Raw genomic sequence first — 16,048 nt, 5'->3', positions numbered from 1 at the left:
TGCAAGCAAGCGTGCGTGGGTGCAGTGAAACGGACGGTGGTAATTTAATTTAGGCCTTGTTTAGTTTCCAAAAAATTTTACAAAATTTTTCAGATTTTTCGTCACATTGAATCTTTAGACGCATGCATGAAGTATTAAATATAGATAAAAATAAAAACTAATTGCACAGTTTGGTCGGAATTGACAAGACGAATCTTTTGAGCCTAGCTATAGTTAGTTCATAATTGAATAATATTTGTTAAATACAAACGAAAATACTACAATGTTGATTCTCAAAATTTTTTGGAACTAAAAAGGCCTTAAGGAGTCACTACTCCCGTGCCGCCGTGCGTGCGTTGTCATTTGTCAACTTGAATTGAATTGTTCTTACGGCGCCTAGCTAGAGAGAGGGTTGACTGCGGCCTGCGTACGTGTCCCGGTGGCAGCTAGCCAGGCAGCAATGCAGCAGTGTGTGTGTGTCAGGTTCTGGGAGATAATCCAAATTAATCATCTGTGACGGAGTAGTATATATTATGCGTGTTGACTGAAATTGATTTCAATAAAAGAAAAACGCATTATTACTGCGACAAAATATAACAGTTGATTCCTCATTCCGTTGACCTTGCATGTAATGCATATATAGTAAACGCGTCGGCTTTAAAAGCCTTTAATAACTGGTTTTGGCACTAAAATACGCAAGTCAAAATCTCGGGCATGCTAATAGCCAATGGCCGGGGCGGCTTCGGAGCTTTGACTTTGCTTCATTTGCACAAAAATAAACAGTTTCTTCACGGTCAGGTCAGGGATGCAGAACCTCATAATTAAATAACAGATAATAACAGCCAGCTGTGTGGTTCTACTTTTATATTTGTTCTGAATGTCGTCTGTGCGCGCAACTGGCAAACTATTTTCGTTTTGCGAATTTGTCTAAAAAAAACGAAATTCTACTAAATTTCAGCATATAGTGCATGTTTGACACGACTCCAACTCCAATATCCAAGTTGGATCGTAGTTTTAAAATAAATGCATGGCTTAAGGACTTGTTTAGATCCGAAAAGTTTTTAGATTTCAACACTGTAACATTTTTGTTTTTATTTAACAAACATTGTCCAATCATAGAATAACTAGGCTTAAAAGATTTGTCTCGCGATTTACAGACAAATTGTACAATTAGTTTTTGTTTTCTTCTATATTTAGTGCTCCATGAATGTGCCGTAAAATTCGATGTGACGGGAAATCTTCAAAAGTTTTTTGTTTTTGAGGTGAACTAATAAACAAGGCCTAAATATCTATATCATTATACCATGGATCACATTTTTAGAGGGGGTCACAACTTATTGACAGAGGCGGAATCAAATGTTCGTGATTTGCAGATGCGGCTGTAACTGCCCGTCTGTGTTAATCCAAATTAAAAAAAAAAAGGCCAAGCCTGACGTCCAACCGGCCCGAGCCTCCATCTGGGCCGCCTAGCATGCCACTGTCATGTGGTTACGGATATATATGTGTTGCCTAGCCTATAAAGAATGGGAACATTAACATCGTAATCGCGCCTTGTTTAGTTAATTTTATTTATTATTATCATATTTGCATTGCAGGATCGAATGGAGTGGAGACGCAGCTGGATGCAATGCAAGGAACACGAACGTAGGTGCTGCATGCCGAGATCGATGAGATTTGGGATGCCATCGTCGGCCAGGCCACGACGAAGCCCTTATTTAGCCCTATCTCACATCACAGGACCACAAGTTCCATTCCATCCTCTCCAAAACGAGCTACTACGCCACGACAAGGAGTGAAATAGGCACGGCATCGGCGCCGCATGGGCAATTTCGCCATGTGATGCGGCAGGCACGTACACAGGCAGCCCGGCTTGATATCCCACACCTACTACCGCGCTAGCTGCGACTGCGAGCTGCAGGGTGTCGGCAGGGCAGCGCGTGTGTCTCATCGTCGGCGAGCCCCCGGCGTCCGTGCATGTTTTGTCATGCATGCATGCATTTCCGCCCGCGGCACCTGCCGTACGTACGTCCCCCGGCCGGATGCACGGGATCTCGCTCGTCTTCATGGACGCCATTTACGCACGTCTGCGTGGAGATCGGACTCTGATCCCGGTAGGGCGGTAGCAGGCCAGCAGGCTCGCAGAGCCAATTTATTTCAAACTGCAGAGCTTCAGCATGCTTCAGGCTGCCGTGCATGCGATGCAAGGCTACAGTATGCATGTACTCCAGCTGGACCGCTAGCTGGAATTAGGAGCCCAGGTGAATACTCCATCCAATGGGACTGGACTGGGCTCACTGGAATCTGTGCCTTTGAATTTGTCACTGCAAATATATAGAGTGGGTTTGGTTAGCCTTTAAATCTGGCTTTTTGCTTGGATAAGCTAGCTTTGGGCTATTTGGTTCCAGGGCCAAGTAGGAACACTAGGTTGATGTTTCTTCTGAAGACAGGTCTGAGCTAGCCGTTCATCTTTATGGCGTCACCTCCTGCGGTACTGTGCGTCGTCGCTCCTCCTCCATGCGCACCGCGTCCTCCTTCCCCTGCTCCCTTCCCTTCCCATGGCGGCGTGAGCTCCTTCCCCTCTCCATCCCCTCCCCTGTCCTGTGCGAGCTCCTTCCCCTCCCCGTGGTGGCGCGAGCTTCTTCCCCTTCCCATCCCCTTCCTGGCCCGCGCAAGCTCCTTCCCCTCCCCATGGCGGCGCGAGCTCCTTCTCCTTTCCATGCCGGCGCACAGTCTCCCCTCCCTTGGCGCGCGTCTCCTGCTCTGGATCTGGCGGTCTTGGGCGCGAGCACTAATTTGCCTCCATCTCTGGCGGTCGCCGGATCGACGCACCGGCGAACTTCGAGGTCACCCTCGAGGTCACCCTACAGTTCGCCTCACAGCGCGTCACCGGTGAGTTCCAAGTATCGCTGCAGTACAATAGTTCACCTCACCGTGAGCTGCGTCTTCTCGCTAGTACCCAAGCTTGAAGGAGCTCTTCCTCAAGGAGTCGAAGCAGAGCAATGCCACCATGACGGAGCTCACCACATGCTCGAGAGAATGCTTCAAAAGGGGTGAACTCACCAGCTCAAGAAAGAGGTGACTATATGCAAACCAAGCTAACCAACCAAACAAGAACTTCTCTTAGCCAGGCTCATCCGTGCATGTAACCAAACAAATGGGTATTGGCTTCCTAGAGGCAGGCTTGGACTAGTCTGGCTTAGTTTTGCTAGCCAGACTTGTCTTGGAAACGAACTAAACACACCATACTGGTTCTGGCCTCCTGGGTAACAGGATTTTGACACTATAGCACTTTCATTTGTATTTGGCAATTACTGTCTAACCATAGACTAACTAGGCTAAAAGATTTGTTTCGCAAATTACAGATAAATTGTGCAATTAGTTATTTTATTATCTATATTTAATACTCTATGTATGTGCCGCAAGATTCAATGTTAAAGGGGAATCTCAAAAAAGTTTTTAGAATTTGAAGTGAACTAAACAAGACTAGGGTATGGTCGGCGCCTGTAGACTCTGGTGCAGTTTGGTTTTGTTTTTTTTAATCTACTGCCCGATACGAATATCTATGGTACTGTTAAGCTAGCCTGCTTCTAACTTCTAGTTTTGGACCCTAAGGCCTTGTTTAGTTCCGAAAGCTGAAAAGTTTTCGAAACTGCAGTACTTTCGTTTGTTTGTGGTAAATATTATCCAATCATATACTAACTAGGGTCAAAAGATTTATCTCGTGATTTACAGTTAAACTATGTGGTTAGTTTTTGTTTTCGTCTATATTTAATGTTTTATGCATGTGCCGCAAGATTTGATGTGACAGATAATCTTGAAAACTTTTTGGATTTCGGGGTGCACTAAACAAGGCCCTAAAGGGAGATTTTGGGGTCGCAAGCGCTCGCAATCGCAATGTAGCTGGCCTAGCTTCTCTTCAGTTCCCTTTGTTTTATCGGCATGGTGATGGGAGGGAGCTTTTTTTTTTTTTGAGCAAACGATGGGAAACGATGGGAGGGAGCTGGGCAGAAGCGCGGAGTCGCAGGATGACCATTTGACCACGGATTCACATGGGTCCTTGGCTTTTGCTGGATTTGACAAGGGATGAACAACCTTCTGGGCCTTGTTTAGTTCTAAAATATTTTAGACCAAATGCAAAAAAATTTACTATTTTACATTTTAGAAGTAAACATGTCCAAAATATTTTGGCCCTAAACTTTTTGCAAAACATTGGTCTTGTTTAGTTCCAAATTCTTTTGCAAAATGGACATAGTAGCACTTTCATTTGTATTTGACAAATATTATCCAATAATGGAATAATTAGACTCAAAAGATTTGTCTCGCAAATTACATATAAACTACGCAATTAGTTATTTTTTTATCTATATTTAATGCTCTATACATGTGCCGCAAAATTCGATGTGAAGGGAATCTGAAAAATTTTGCAAAATTTTTTGGCAAGTGAACACCAAAACCAAAAAAATTTGGTGTTCGAATTTTGGTGGGAGTCTCAAGGTTTTGGATTTTTGACTTTTTTGCAAAATACTTCATGAACTAAACAGGCCCCTATTTGCAAACACGAGTAAAATACAGAATAAAGGTAGATGTATCTGCAATTTCTCCCATCATCCATCGTCTTTGTTTGTTAAAGTATGGAATTCTCACCAAGAGCTGCGGAACTCACGACTCTATTAGAAAGTAGAATGACTAACTTTTACATGAATTTTCAAGTGGATGAGATCGGTCGAGTGGTCTCAATTGGAGATGGGATTGCACGAGTTTACGGATTGAACGAGATTCAAGCAGGAGAAATGGTGGAATTTTGCTTTACGTGAGCCCAGTATTATATAGAAGTGTATCACGTTTCTTTGCAAAAAAAACACTACTACAAAAATTATTTTACGAGACCTTTTAAAATAGACCTTCGAGGCAGGCAGCATTTTCAACCACCTCCGCCTCGGTTTTATTAACCAAGGCGGTTAGAAAAACCGCCTCGCAAAATCGATTAACCAAGGCGGGCACCTTAAAATGCCCGCCTGTTAATATCGATTAACCGAGACGGTTGTTCTAATGCAAATGTCTCGGTTAATACATTAACCGAGGCAGGCATATTATAAGGCCCGCCTCGGATAATAGTGGCCCGTCTCGGAGCCCAAACCGTCCATCTCGACCCGTTCATGCCCGATATTTCGCTCCAAGTATATATTAGCGACTTAGGATTTCAGTCCGCTCGTCACTCTTTGCGTAGCCGACCCCTCCCCTCCCTTCTAAGCCGGACCGAAGCCCTATCCTCTCGGCGCTCTTCCAGGTGAGGTGAGATCCACCCGGCATCGTCCCCTCCCATCCCCGTCCCTTCCCTCCCAACGGCGCGCGCAGCACCCCTCTCGACAAAATCTAGTGGCGCGCGCTTCCATCCCCCACCCTGGACGAGGCCAGGTCCGACGCGGTGACCCACCCCTCCGTCGAGCATGGTGGACGACGCGCCCCTCCATCCCCTCCCGACCAAGCCCGCAGTGACCCCCGACTCGTCCTCCACCACCTCTGGCGTCCTCCTCCACCTTGTGGGCTCCCGACGACGGATCCAAAGCGGTGGCGCCCCTAGCAGCGGATCATGGGCACTGCCGTCCTCGGGGGAGGATCTAGGGCGGTGGTACCGCTCAGCGGCGAATCCAGGGGTTGGCGCCCCCGCGGTGGCAGATCTAGGCGCCGCCATCTCCTGATGGGCTTGGCAGGCCTTGTCGATGGGCTCAGCGGGCCCTATCGACGGGACTAGATTTTTTTATATTTTTATTTTATTAACTGAGGTAGGCATCCTAACCATCTCGGAAAAGGTCTGATTTATCGTGACCTTTCATCCGAGGCGTTTTGGATGCCCACCTCGGTTAATCGGAAATGCCCGCCTTCGTTAAAATTATTATAATAGCAGTACCTATCATGCACTATCTTTGACTATGAATGGAACGAAGGTGTATGTGGAGGTCCTCCCACAAAGCACACATTAAAACTGCACATGGTGAAACAATGAGCTAGTGTTACATAATGGATCGGTGTAAGACTACAAAGCGATAGGGGACCCCATGTATCTGTTGACTAACATCCGGGTACATATTTTATAACAAGAAGCAATGGTGGTAGGTGGATCTGACACCAAGCACTACAGGAAACAGACGATTTGCCGGGTGCTAAATGCTTTGCCGGAAGTTTTTTATCGGGCATCCGACAAAGAATTTCTTTGCCGAAGGCCAGAGCCAGAGACTCCCGGCAAAGTATTCGGCTCCCGGCAAAACATCCGAATCCTGTAGCGAAGAAACAAGTGATCGGTGGATCAAAACATTGCCGTGCATTTCAAACAAAAAACACAATAGTGATGTCTTAGTATCCTTGTCGAGTCAAACCACTAATCAGCGATGTTATATTAGTGCCATCACTGCCAAAAGGAGAATTGATCCGGTAGTGATATCCATTCTATCACCGTGGGTCGGTGACTTAACCCCGGGCCGGAATGATATGTGTCTTCACTACCGGTTTTAAAAGATCTCCAAGTATTTATCATCAGATCCTAACCATATGACCCAGTAACGAAGGGTAACTATTGTTGGCTGGCTCTAGTGTTGTTTACTATAAATCAAATAGGTTTCTATGCTACTAGTATTCTTGTGTTCCCAAACGTCTACTTCTATATCTACAAAATTAATTTGCCGTGTTTCTTAATCATATATCTCTAATACTTCTCTGTTGTTGTGTTTTTTTCCCGCTACCATAGCTCCAATAACGAAAACGATAGCCCTCATGAAAAAGGTACTTGTATTTTGTGGATAACACATGAGCCCCGGAAATGGAAAAGGTCAAACGTACACAAAGGGAGTTGACCAGTGGAGATACGGGTGGCGTCAAAGACTTTAACCGACGGACGGATCGACGGATAGGTCAAAACTCGAAACACAAAGTCAGACCTCGCAGCCATCTCAGATCACACTCGTGCCACGCGTCCAATCCATGCTGCTCCACGCAGAGCCTTCACAGTTCAGTTCAGATAAGGCCTTGTTTAGTTCCGAAAAGATTTCGGATTTCGGTACTGTAGTATTTTCGTTTTTATTTGACAAATATTATCTAATCATGGACTAAGGCCTTGTTTAGATCCAAAACTTTTTGGATTTTGACACTGTAGCATTTTCGTTTTTATTTGACAATCATTGTCTGATCATAGAGCAACTAGGTCTAAAAAATTTGTCTCATGATTTACAAATAAACTGTGCAATTAATTATTTTTTTATCTATATTTAATGTTTTATGCATGTGTCTCAAGATTCGATGTGATAGAGAATCTTGTAAAGTTTTGGATTTTTGGGTGCATCTAAAATAATATAACTAGGCTCAAAAGATTCATCTTGTGATTTACAGTCAAACTGTGTGATTAGTTTTTATTTTTGTCTATATTTAATGCTTCATACATGTGCCGCAAGATTCGATGTGACAGGAAATTTTGAAAACTTTTTGGATTTCGGAGTGAAACAAGGTCTAAAAGAAAAGGAAAAAGAAAAAGAGAAACCCGTGCAGGCGGCCACAGGAAGCCCGAGGACGGGGGATCAATGGAAGAGAAGAAGAAGCTCCGCGCAGTTTCCCTCCTCTCCCCCTGCTGCTGCCTGGCGGGCCGCGAGCCAACGATTCCCCAGCTGGAACCGCGGCTGACGGTGACGTCCGCCATGAGCGCACCCACTCGCTACGGGCCAGACACAGGAGAGGGCCGGAGCCCAGCCCACCCACCGGCACTCACTGTCTGTTTGCGCAGCCCCCAGCCTGCTGTCTGTCTGACGAGTGGGAGTGCAGTACTGGAGTGGGTGGGTCACCGTCACCATCAGACCAGTCTCAATAGAGTTTCATTAGAGTTTCATGTACATTAAATATGCTGATGTAGTGCTATATTAATGAAGAGAGAGATGATAAGAGTTTCATGAGACTAGAGAGGCTATGAAACTCATATACACTGTTTCCAAAATATTGATGCGTAAACTGTGTTATGAAACTCCTATCGAAGATGGTCTCACGGCACACGGCAGACGGGTCAATTCTCAGGACTAGGAGACGTCACTCACAAATGACAATCGGTATCACTGCGAGTGCCAGAGGAGGGGGGCGTTCCTAGCTAGATGTGGCCGTCGTCCGTATGGAGATATTCAGATTTTCACAGTCAGAGATCACGACGAGCGTGAGCATTAGGCCTTGTTTAGTTAACCTCAAAATTTATTTTTTTTTCAAGATTTCTCCTCACACTAAATTTTATAATGCATGTATAAACATTAAATATAGATAAAAGAAATAATTACATAGTTTACTTGTAATTTGCGAGACAAAATTTTTAAACCTAGTTAGTCTATGGTTAGACAATAATTGTCAAATATAAACGAAAGTGCTATAGTGTTAAAATCTAAAGAAAAAATTGGATCTAAACCCGACCTTAGTATAGTGGTTGTAGTAGAGGCTATCTCTTTGTCCTGTTCACTTATTCAATAATATTTTTCTCTTATAAAAATTTAGTGAACAGTACTTACAAGCGAGACAACTTGATCAGTAAAATGACTTCTCTGAGGCACCACTCTCTCTCTCTCTCATGTCAAGTGTGAAATACATTTTGCAGCTGTATATCCCTTGGATCTTGTATGTTTGGTGATCTTGCCGTGGGATTAGGGAAACACGTGTCGATAACCGATTTAACTTGCAGAGAATGTAAAGCTTAGCAGAATACGGTATTCAGTATCTTTCTTCCATTGCCGAGTTGTAGACTTCACGTTAAAACCAGGTCTGCGGTAGAACCAAAGATTATTTGCCCTGTACTACACAAGTCTAACCATAATTTGGCTTCGTTGACGGTTGTGCGTTCTCAGGTAGAGAGGCAAGAATAAGAATATGCAAAGCCTATAAATAAATAAATGAATACATTATATAACACATAGCAAAATCACGGGTGCGGTTTTATGACTTTGTGATCCTATTATCTTATTAGGCTGATTCTACGGTTTGACTAGGTGTAATCTATGGTTTTACGATCCCAATAATCATGATCTACAATTGAAGTTTTCATCTGATTCAGTAGGGACGAAGTCCATCTTGAGGTGCAGAAAGTCAGCATATGGATAGTAAGGGCAGTTTTAGTAAGAGTTTTGCTAGAGTCTCATTTGCATTTAGTAAGCTGCCACACTAGTTGGGATTAGGTATTTTTTGGGCAGAGCAGGTTAGGTCAGATTGCCCATGGTCAGGTTTAGGCCTTTTTTTTTTATTTTGACACTATAGCACTTTTATTTATATTTGACAAACATTGTCCAATCATGGACTAACTAGGCTTAAAAGATTTGTCTCGGGATTTACAGGTAAACTGTGCAATTAGTTATTTTTTAAATCTATATTTAATACTCCACACATGTGCCGCAAGATTCGATGTGATGGAGAATCTTATAAACTTTTGAGTTTTTGAGTGCATCTAAACAGACCCTTACGCCTTAATAAAGACTTCATTCCAACATTTTGGTGGAACAATCTAATTTACTAATTACTCCGTATTAGCTTGTTGATGGATGATGTAACAAGAAATCAATCAATTACACGAACTGATCATAGATTAGCTGATTGGGTTTCTTATGGTGGAACCTGCCCACCTAGGTTCAAGTCCTCGACTTGACACAGGCGCCTATGGTGATCTCGAGATTTGTCGGTCCAACTCGATTATTCGGAGGTGCCCATATGGACAGGGTGTGCGTGCCTACATTCATAGGGGTGAGTGTGCGCTCGTGTATATGAGCGTCTGCGTTTGTAACCGGGTCTCGCAAAAAAAAAAGAAATCAAACAATTACATTACATTCTATAAATCAAACAAAATGTAAGGAGAGAAGATGAATTGTCATTCTATTTCTCAAACTATACACCCCCGTTGGTGTTCCAGGAGCGACGCAAAAAGTGAAACTATAGAAGATTGCGCAATTGAAATCTACATCATCCACTGGCTCAAAATAGTAATGGATATCTGTTGCTTTCAAACAACCAACTGAAAAGTAGTAGATACTAGATCATAATAGAATGGTTGCTTTAAAATAGTTGCTCGGTGACAGAGTAGTATGCCTTTGTATTCCGCTCGTGGAGTAAAATAAACTAATCATCGCGTAGCAATTCTGTCACCGAACAACATGATACAGACATAACAATACTTAATCTGCCAACCACCGACGTGGCTAATTACCACGTGGATCATATTGATCGGTGAATATTATTCACAAATTTTATGAAGGCCTAGCCTCAATCCTACTATACGCCAGTGGAGTACGAAATACCCCTATCCAAATTTTTTTATCCAAATTCTCGTGTATTGAATTTGGTTGGCAAGTCAGTAGTCATCTCGTGTTAATTGCTTCCAAGTAGAAAATACGTACACTCCAAAATTGCCCTGTTCAATATACTTGGTAGGAGGACTCTACTGTAATTTACAAAACTCTGCTTTGTTCAAATAAGTACAACAGAGCTCAGAAAAAGAAGAGTCATAAAAAAAAAGCATAGCGAAAGGCTAGGATGTTCCTTTTCAAACTAGTTGAACGGCTGGGATTTGATCGCGGACGTTTCAATTCCAAGCGCTCGAGGTTGGCGGGAACCAGAGCTCGCCTTCGTCCAGCTTCATCAAGTCCTGCAGGCCTTCCCAGAGCTGCTCCCCTGTTTCCTGCCCTCCGAGCCCGGCGCTCGGCAGCCACTCCGGCTGCCCCCGCTCCCGCTCCCGCTCGTCGCTGCAGAGCGACGGCGACAGCGACAGCGTGTTGTCCGACGACTTGGTGGTGGCGGCCGCGCTGGCCTCGTCGTGGCCCGTGCCCGTCGCCAGCTGCTCGGGGAACGGGAAGTTGAGCTTGGCGCGCGGGCCGCGGAACTCGATGGCGGCCTGGTCGTACGCCCTGGCGGCCTCCTCGGCGGTGTCGAACGTGCCCAGCCACTTGCGCACGGCGCGGCGCGGGTCGCGGATCTCCGCCGCCCACTTCCCCCACGGCCGCTGCCGCACGCCGCGGTACTTGTTCTTCTTCTTCCTCCGCCTCCTCTGCCCCGGCGCCGCGCTTGTCGCCGCGGCCACTGCCTTCCCCGCGCCGTCCAATGCGGTCGTCGCTGGTAATAAGCAGCCCTCCCCGGCGGCGGCGAAGAACTCGCAGCCGAGGCACCGCTCCATCCCGCACAGCTGGCAGCACGCCGCTGTCGGCGGCGGTGGAGGCGGGAAGACCTCCGGCGGCGGCGTGGTGTACCCGGAGACGACGTGGAGCAGGGCGGCGACAATGACTTGGTGCTCCTGCTCGGGGGAGATCATCCTCCGCCCCGCGAACGGTGGCTGCGGCTGCGGCTGCGGCTGCGCGGGGCCCGGCGGCTCGGCGCCGGCGGAGCTCGGCGACGGGTCGTCGGAGTGGGCGCCGTCGAATCGGATCATGTAGGATGATTGGTGGCTCGCTGCCATGGCGGAGAAGGCGCGGTTGGTCATGTGCGGGGTGCTGTTGCGATGTGAGCTCGTGTGTGTGTGTGTGTGTGTGTGTGTGTGTTCGTCTGAGGTCTGATGATGATGGCGAGGCGCTCGCTGCTTTGAACTGAGAGCGGGAACTGGAGAGGGGGGGGGGAGGCTTTTATACGGCGTTGACGTCGAAGGCTACGCGGAGAAGCGGACAGAGAAGCGCACGGATTGATTAGCAAGCTCCAGCTCCTGCTAATGCTGCCCTCTCAGCGCGCGCAAAGTAAACGTGTGCAACGTGCGCGAAATGCCCTCTGTTTTCCCCTTCTTTTTCTCTGTCCCGGTTTTGCCCTCCTGGCTGTAAAGCGACGTGGTGTGGACGCGCGGCAAGGGTGGGGCATAGTGCGGGGTCGTGATGGCTGAGCTGACGTCAGCGAACTGCGTAGACATAGTTTAAATTTTCGTTTGCATTTAATAAATATTATTTAATTATAAACTAATTAGACTTAAATTTTTTTTCACAAATTACAGATAAAATATATAATTAGTTATTTTTTATTTATATTTAATATTATATATATATGTTGTAAGATTTATACGACGGAAAATCTAAAAAATTAATAATTTTTTATCTAAGCGAGTGGTCCCGTTCGTTGAAGGGGTCATAGCGAGTCTCGTCTCGTCGCGAGGTCGGTCGTGGAGGGGGGACTTCGAAGGATGATGGGGCCCACCTGTCGGAAAGGCTTCGAGAACGAATTCCTGTTACGGATAAGGATGGATGGCTGGTGTCTGGTGGTTTTTTTTAATCCAATTCTGTTACGGATATAAATACGGATTTGAAAAGCTGGTCATGTTTTCAGTGTTCCTACCTGGTCGTCAAGCCACATTAAAGCACTTCAATCTTGTGCAGGTTAATGTTTTGCAGTTTATTAAGACAATTTTCAAAAAAATTTGCAAAAAGTTTCAGATTTTTCGTTACATTAAAAATCTTACGGCGCATGCATGGAGCATAAAATATAGATAAAAATTATAATTAATTATATAGTTTGCCTGTAATTTAAAAGATGAATCTTTTGAGCTTAGTTAATCCGTAATCGAACAATATTTATCAAATACAGAAAATGTTACAGTGTCTATTTTGCTAAAAAAAAATAAACAAGGCCCAACTTATTGCTAGTAATTTTGACAAATCATTTACGGCGGTCAAAACAGAGCCCAATTGCTCACTGTAATCACTTAAGCTTTTCAAAAAGATCATTTTTGAACGAAAACGAAATATGGATAGCCATTTCTTTCTAGAGAAAGTTATGGATAAAGCTTGAATACGCAAAGTCCTACAATTTACTCCGTTAAAATTTTATATTACAAAAATGATTACATTGCATTAGTATTTAGAAATACTTTTGATGATCAAACTTTTGTTACCATAACTTATGTATTAAAGAGAAATTAGTAGTTAAAGTGTATTTTTGAAGATTGTACCATGTCAATCGCGCATTATACTAGTTGATATACTCACTCCCTTCCAAAGTATAATGGCAGAGTATTTATGTAGCCTAAGTTTTAATATATTTTTGGAAGCACATGTGGCGAAGAACTCTGCCATGGTAGTGACAAAATCTTCTCTAATTTCAGTCTAAACCATCATTTAAATACGCTTCAAATGTACATGATCCGATTGTCCATTAGTAATACTACTTTAAAGCTATGTAGGCTTTGGTTATTACTCGTTATTTCAAACATCCAAATTAGCGCTTGGTAGTTTTTTAGTCTATAAGCAGCGGAAGATAGGAAAGAAAAGAGGAAAACATCATAAAAGTTCTAAAATGCTTACCCGTTACCAATGAAGGAAACTAGACGACAAGGCTAAGACAGCCACTAATTATAAATAAATTGACATTTTAAACATCAACATGATCTAAAAAAATGTATCCACCTTAAAACAATTTGGTAGGTGATGAGTAGTCTAACAAGCAATCAGTAAATTGCTCAAATACATATAACAACTTAGCAAATGATGCAATCTATGGTCCAAACATTGCTAACATGACAAAATATATACTAACACAGGTTCATACTATGAGTAACTATAGACAGCCAATTAATTAAAATGGTTTTGGTATGGAAATTTGCTCTCTCTCTCTCTCTCAGGCGAGTCCCAGTGAGTAGTATCATGTGCATTGAGTAGGTGTCAGTGTCACTATCCTTGACATGGACCACCCAAGCCTAACCCGTGACCCCAATCGTAAGGTGATTAAGTATTATTGCACCCAACCAAATCCTAACACCTACTAATTTGTTTCTGCTTTAATCCAATCCAATCCTAGACAAGACACAAGAGGGTCCACTCTCTGTAGAAAACAACATTATAACAATTTATTGTTTTACGGCTCAATAAACATAACATGATACTATACATTGGAGGTTTTGTCTCTAGTAGACAGACTAGACACTAATTTAACAACATCTAAGTACATTCATTAGTGTTTGGGCTCAATAAACATAACATGGTACTATACATTGGAGGTTCTGTCTGTAGTAGACAGACTAGACACTAATTTAACAACATCTAATTTAACAGTACCTTGTTCGTTTGGGTTTATCAGCCAAATTTGCTAGCCATTTATTAGTGTTTTTCTCTCATGATAAATCATCCAACAGTATTTTCTGTCATGCTCTATCAGCCAAACGAACGACTTTGCACTGAGATTAGTGTTATGCTTCTCTCGTCCTGGAGTACACGTTAAAGATTCTAGCACTGGCCTTGTTGTGAGCTAATACGTGCATGAAGGAAACACTAAAAACATGGGTTTATTAGAAAGAAAAAAAAACCAATGTTGTTCACACAAGTGGGTAAAATGTAAAAAAGAATGTTGACCTTCATCAAGTAAAAATTACGGTATTGTTTTCTTAACCTGCTGTCGCCCTGTCAGGCACGAACCCGTGTATTATTTATTCGAGGCCGTTCATCATGCACCAAAAATGAGATCCATGCTGCTGAATACTAGTACCTAAAATATCACTCGGATCTCGACGGAATCGTGCTTTTCCCGGGTCCCACACACCCAAAAGAGTTACGAATACCGGTGCCTTTGCTGCCACTTGACGATACTGCCCCCCGTGCCTGTGTTGGTGGCGTGAACCGGAGGTGGTCGTGACGTGTGGAGAACTGGGACGTTTGGTTCGACGACGGCGACGCGTAATACAGATTGGCGACAGCTCCCGGGCGCTCCACTGCGGATTCAGGAGAGTGGTGCTCTGGTCAGCGTCAAACACGTCAAGGTCAAATTCTTTGCTTCGTGTCATCGTGTGTGGCTGAATCTTTGCCCCGTTGCTCGTAGCAGTACTATTCCAGAATACTTATTAAACTTATAGTTTAATTAAAAAAAGAACACTTAAACTTAAATAAACGCACTGCTGGAGTGTTAGGCCAGTCAAAGACGATGTATTTAATTAAAAGTGTACTATTCTTTTGACTGTGTCGTGGGAGCAGGAGGCAGGAGGTACTACTATTTGGCACGCCTGCAATTGTGCCACCTGGCTGTAATGCACCTTTGTGCCATCCGATCTCGCGCTGTCACGCATGGTAGAGTGCAGAAGCAAGCAATCCGCAGAGACCAGACGACGACCATTGTACGTGCCTCAGGTGCAATCGGAATTTCGGATTCGTGTTTATCCCAATCCATACCGCCGAGGCGCAGTGACGGATCCAGAAATGGATTAAGAGGGAGGCTAAATAATACATGCTAAAAATTTTTTCTCACTCAATCCAGTACACTAAGGCCTTGTTTAGTTCCAAATTTTTTTGCAAAATAGGAATAGTAGCATTTCCGTTTGTATTTGACAAATATTGTCCGATCATGGACTAACTAGGCTTAAAAGATTCGTCTCGCAAATTACAGTTAGACTGTGTAATTAGTTTATCTATATTTAGTGCTTCATACATGTGCCGCAAGATTAGATGTGATGGCAAATCTGAGAAATTTTACAAAATATTTTGGGAACTAAACAAGACCTAATAGATATAGCTAAGATTGATAATTCAATATTGATTCAAAGTGTTCAAAGACAAAGATTCATAAAATAAGCATAGAAAAATATCAAATATATGAAATCTTTTCCTAAAAAGAAATGCGTTAAAAAAAATTTGAGCCCAAGAGAGGGGCTGCAGCCACCCCAGCCCCCCCCCCCTCGTGCATCCGCCAATGCCGAGGCGTAAGTACGTCAGCGTGATATGCATGATGATGATGTCGTATCGGACGACGGGTGTATGTATAGAGATAGATGAACACGTGCGCGGTGGTCGGCGAAGCTCAGCAGCCCAATCAGAATCAGGGCGCGCCGATCAGCCGACGATGGCGCAACAATTCTTCCGGGGCGGGGGCGGGGACGGCGCCGCATCGCATGGATCGCACCGAGGCGGGGCGTGTCGCGACGTCGATCAGGTTCCTGTGCGCGATTCGGACCGCGCGCGAATTCCCCGTCCGGGACCGGGAAGCGGTTCAAGCGGCGTGACCGACCGACCACCGGCGCGCTGCTGCCGACTCCCGCCTGAGCTGACGTGACAAGGGAATAAAAAAGTGCGTCGTGCCGACCTGACTAGCTACGACCTCGTCCGGTCGCGCTCATCAT

The 16,048-nt window shown here is 44.4% G+C and overlaps 1 protein-coding gene across 1 annotated transcript; it reads right to left on the bottom strand.

Annotated features, from left to right (window-relative positions):
* Window positions 10,330-11,550, bottom strand: LOC8083540 (ethylene-responsive transcription factor ERF109). The gene has a single exon (XM_002444463.2). The coding sequence runs from the start codon at window positions 11,450-11,452 to the stop codon at window positions 10,562-10,564; it is 891 nt and encodes a 296-aa protein (XP_002444508.1). The 5' UTR covers window positions 11,453-11,550; the 3' UTR covers window positions 10,330-10,561.

Source organism: Sorghum bicolor, chromosome 7 (assembly GCF_000003195.3).
Source record: "Sorghum bicolor cultivar BTx623 chromosome 7, Sorghum_bicolor_NCBIv3, whole genome shotgun sequence".
Classification (NCBI taxonomy): Eukaryota; Viridiplantae; Streptophyta; class Magnoliopsida; order Poales; family Poaceae; genus Sorghum; species Sorghum bicolor.
Note: the sequence above shows the minus strand (reverse complement) of the source record. Positions and strands in the feature narration are given on the sequence as shown.

What these genes read in the sequence shown, in the direction of transcription:
- LOC8083540 (XM_002444463.2), bottom strand. Translation starts at nt 11,452, where the DNA reads ATGACCAACCGCGCCTTCTCCGCCATGGCAGCGAGCCACCAATCATCC.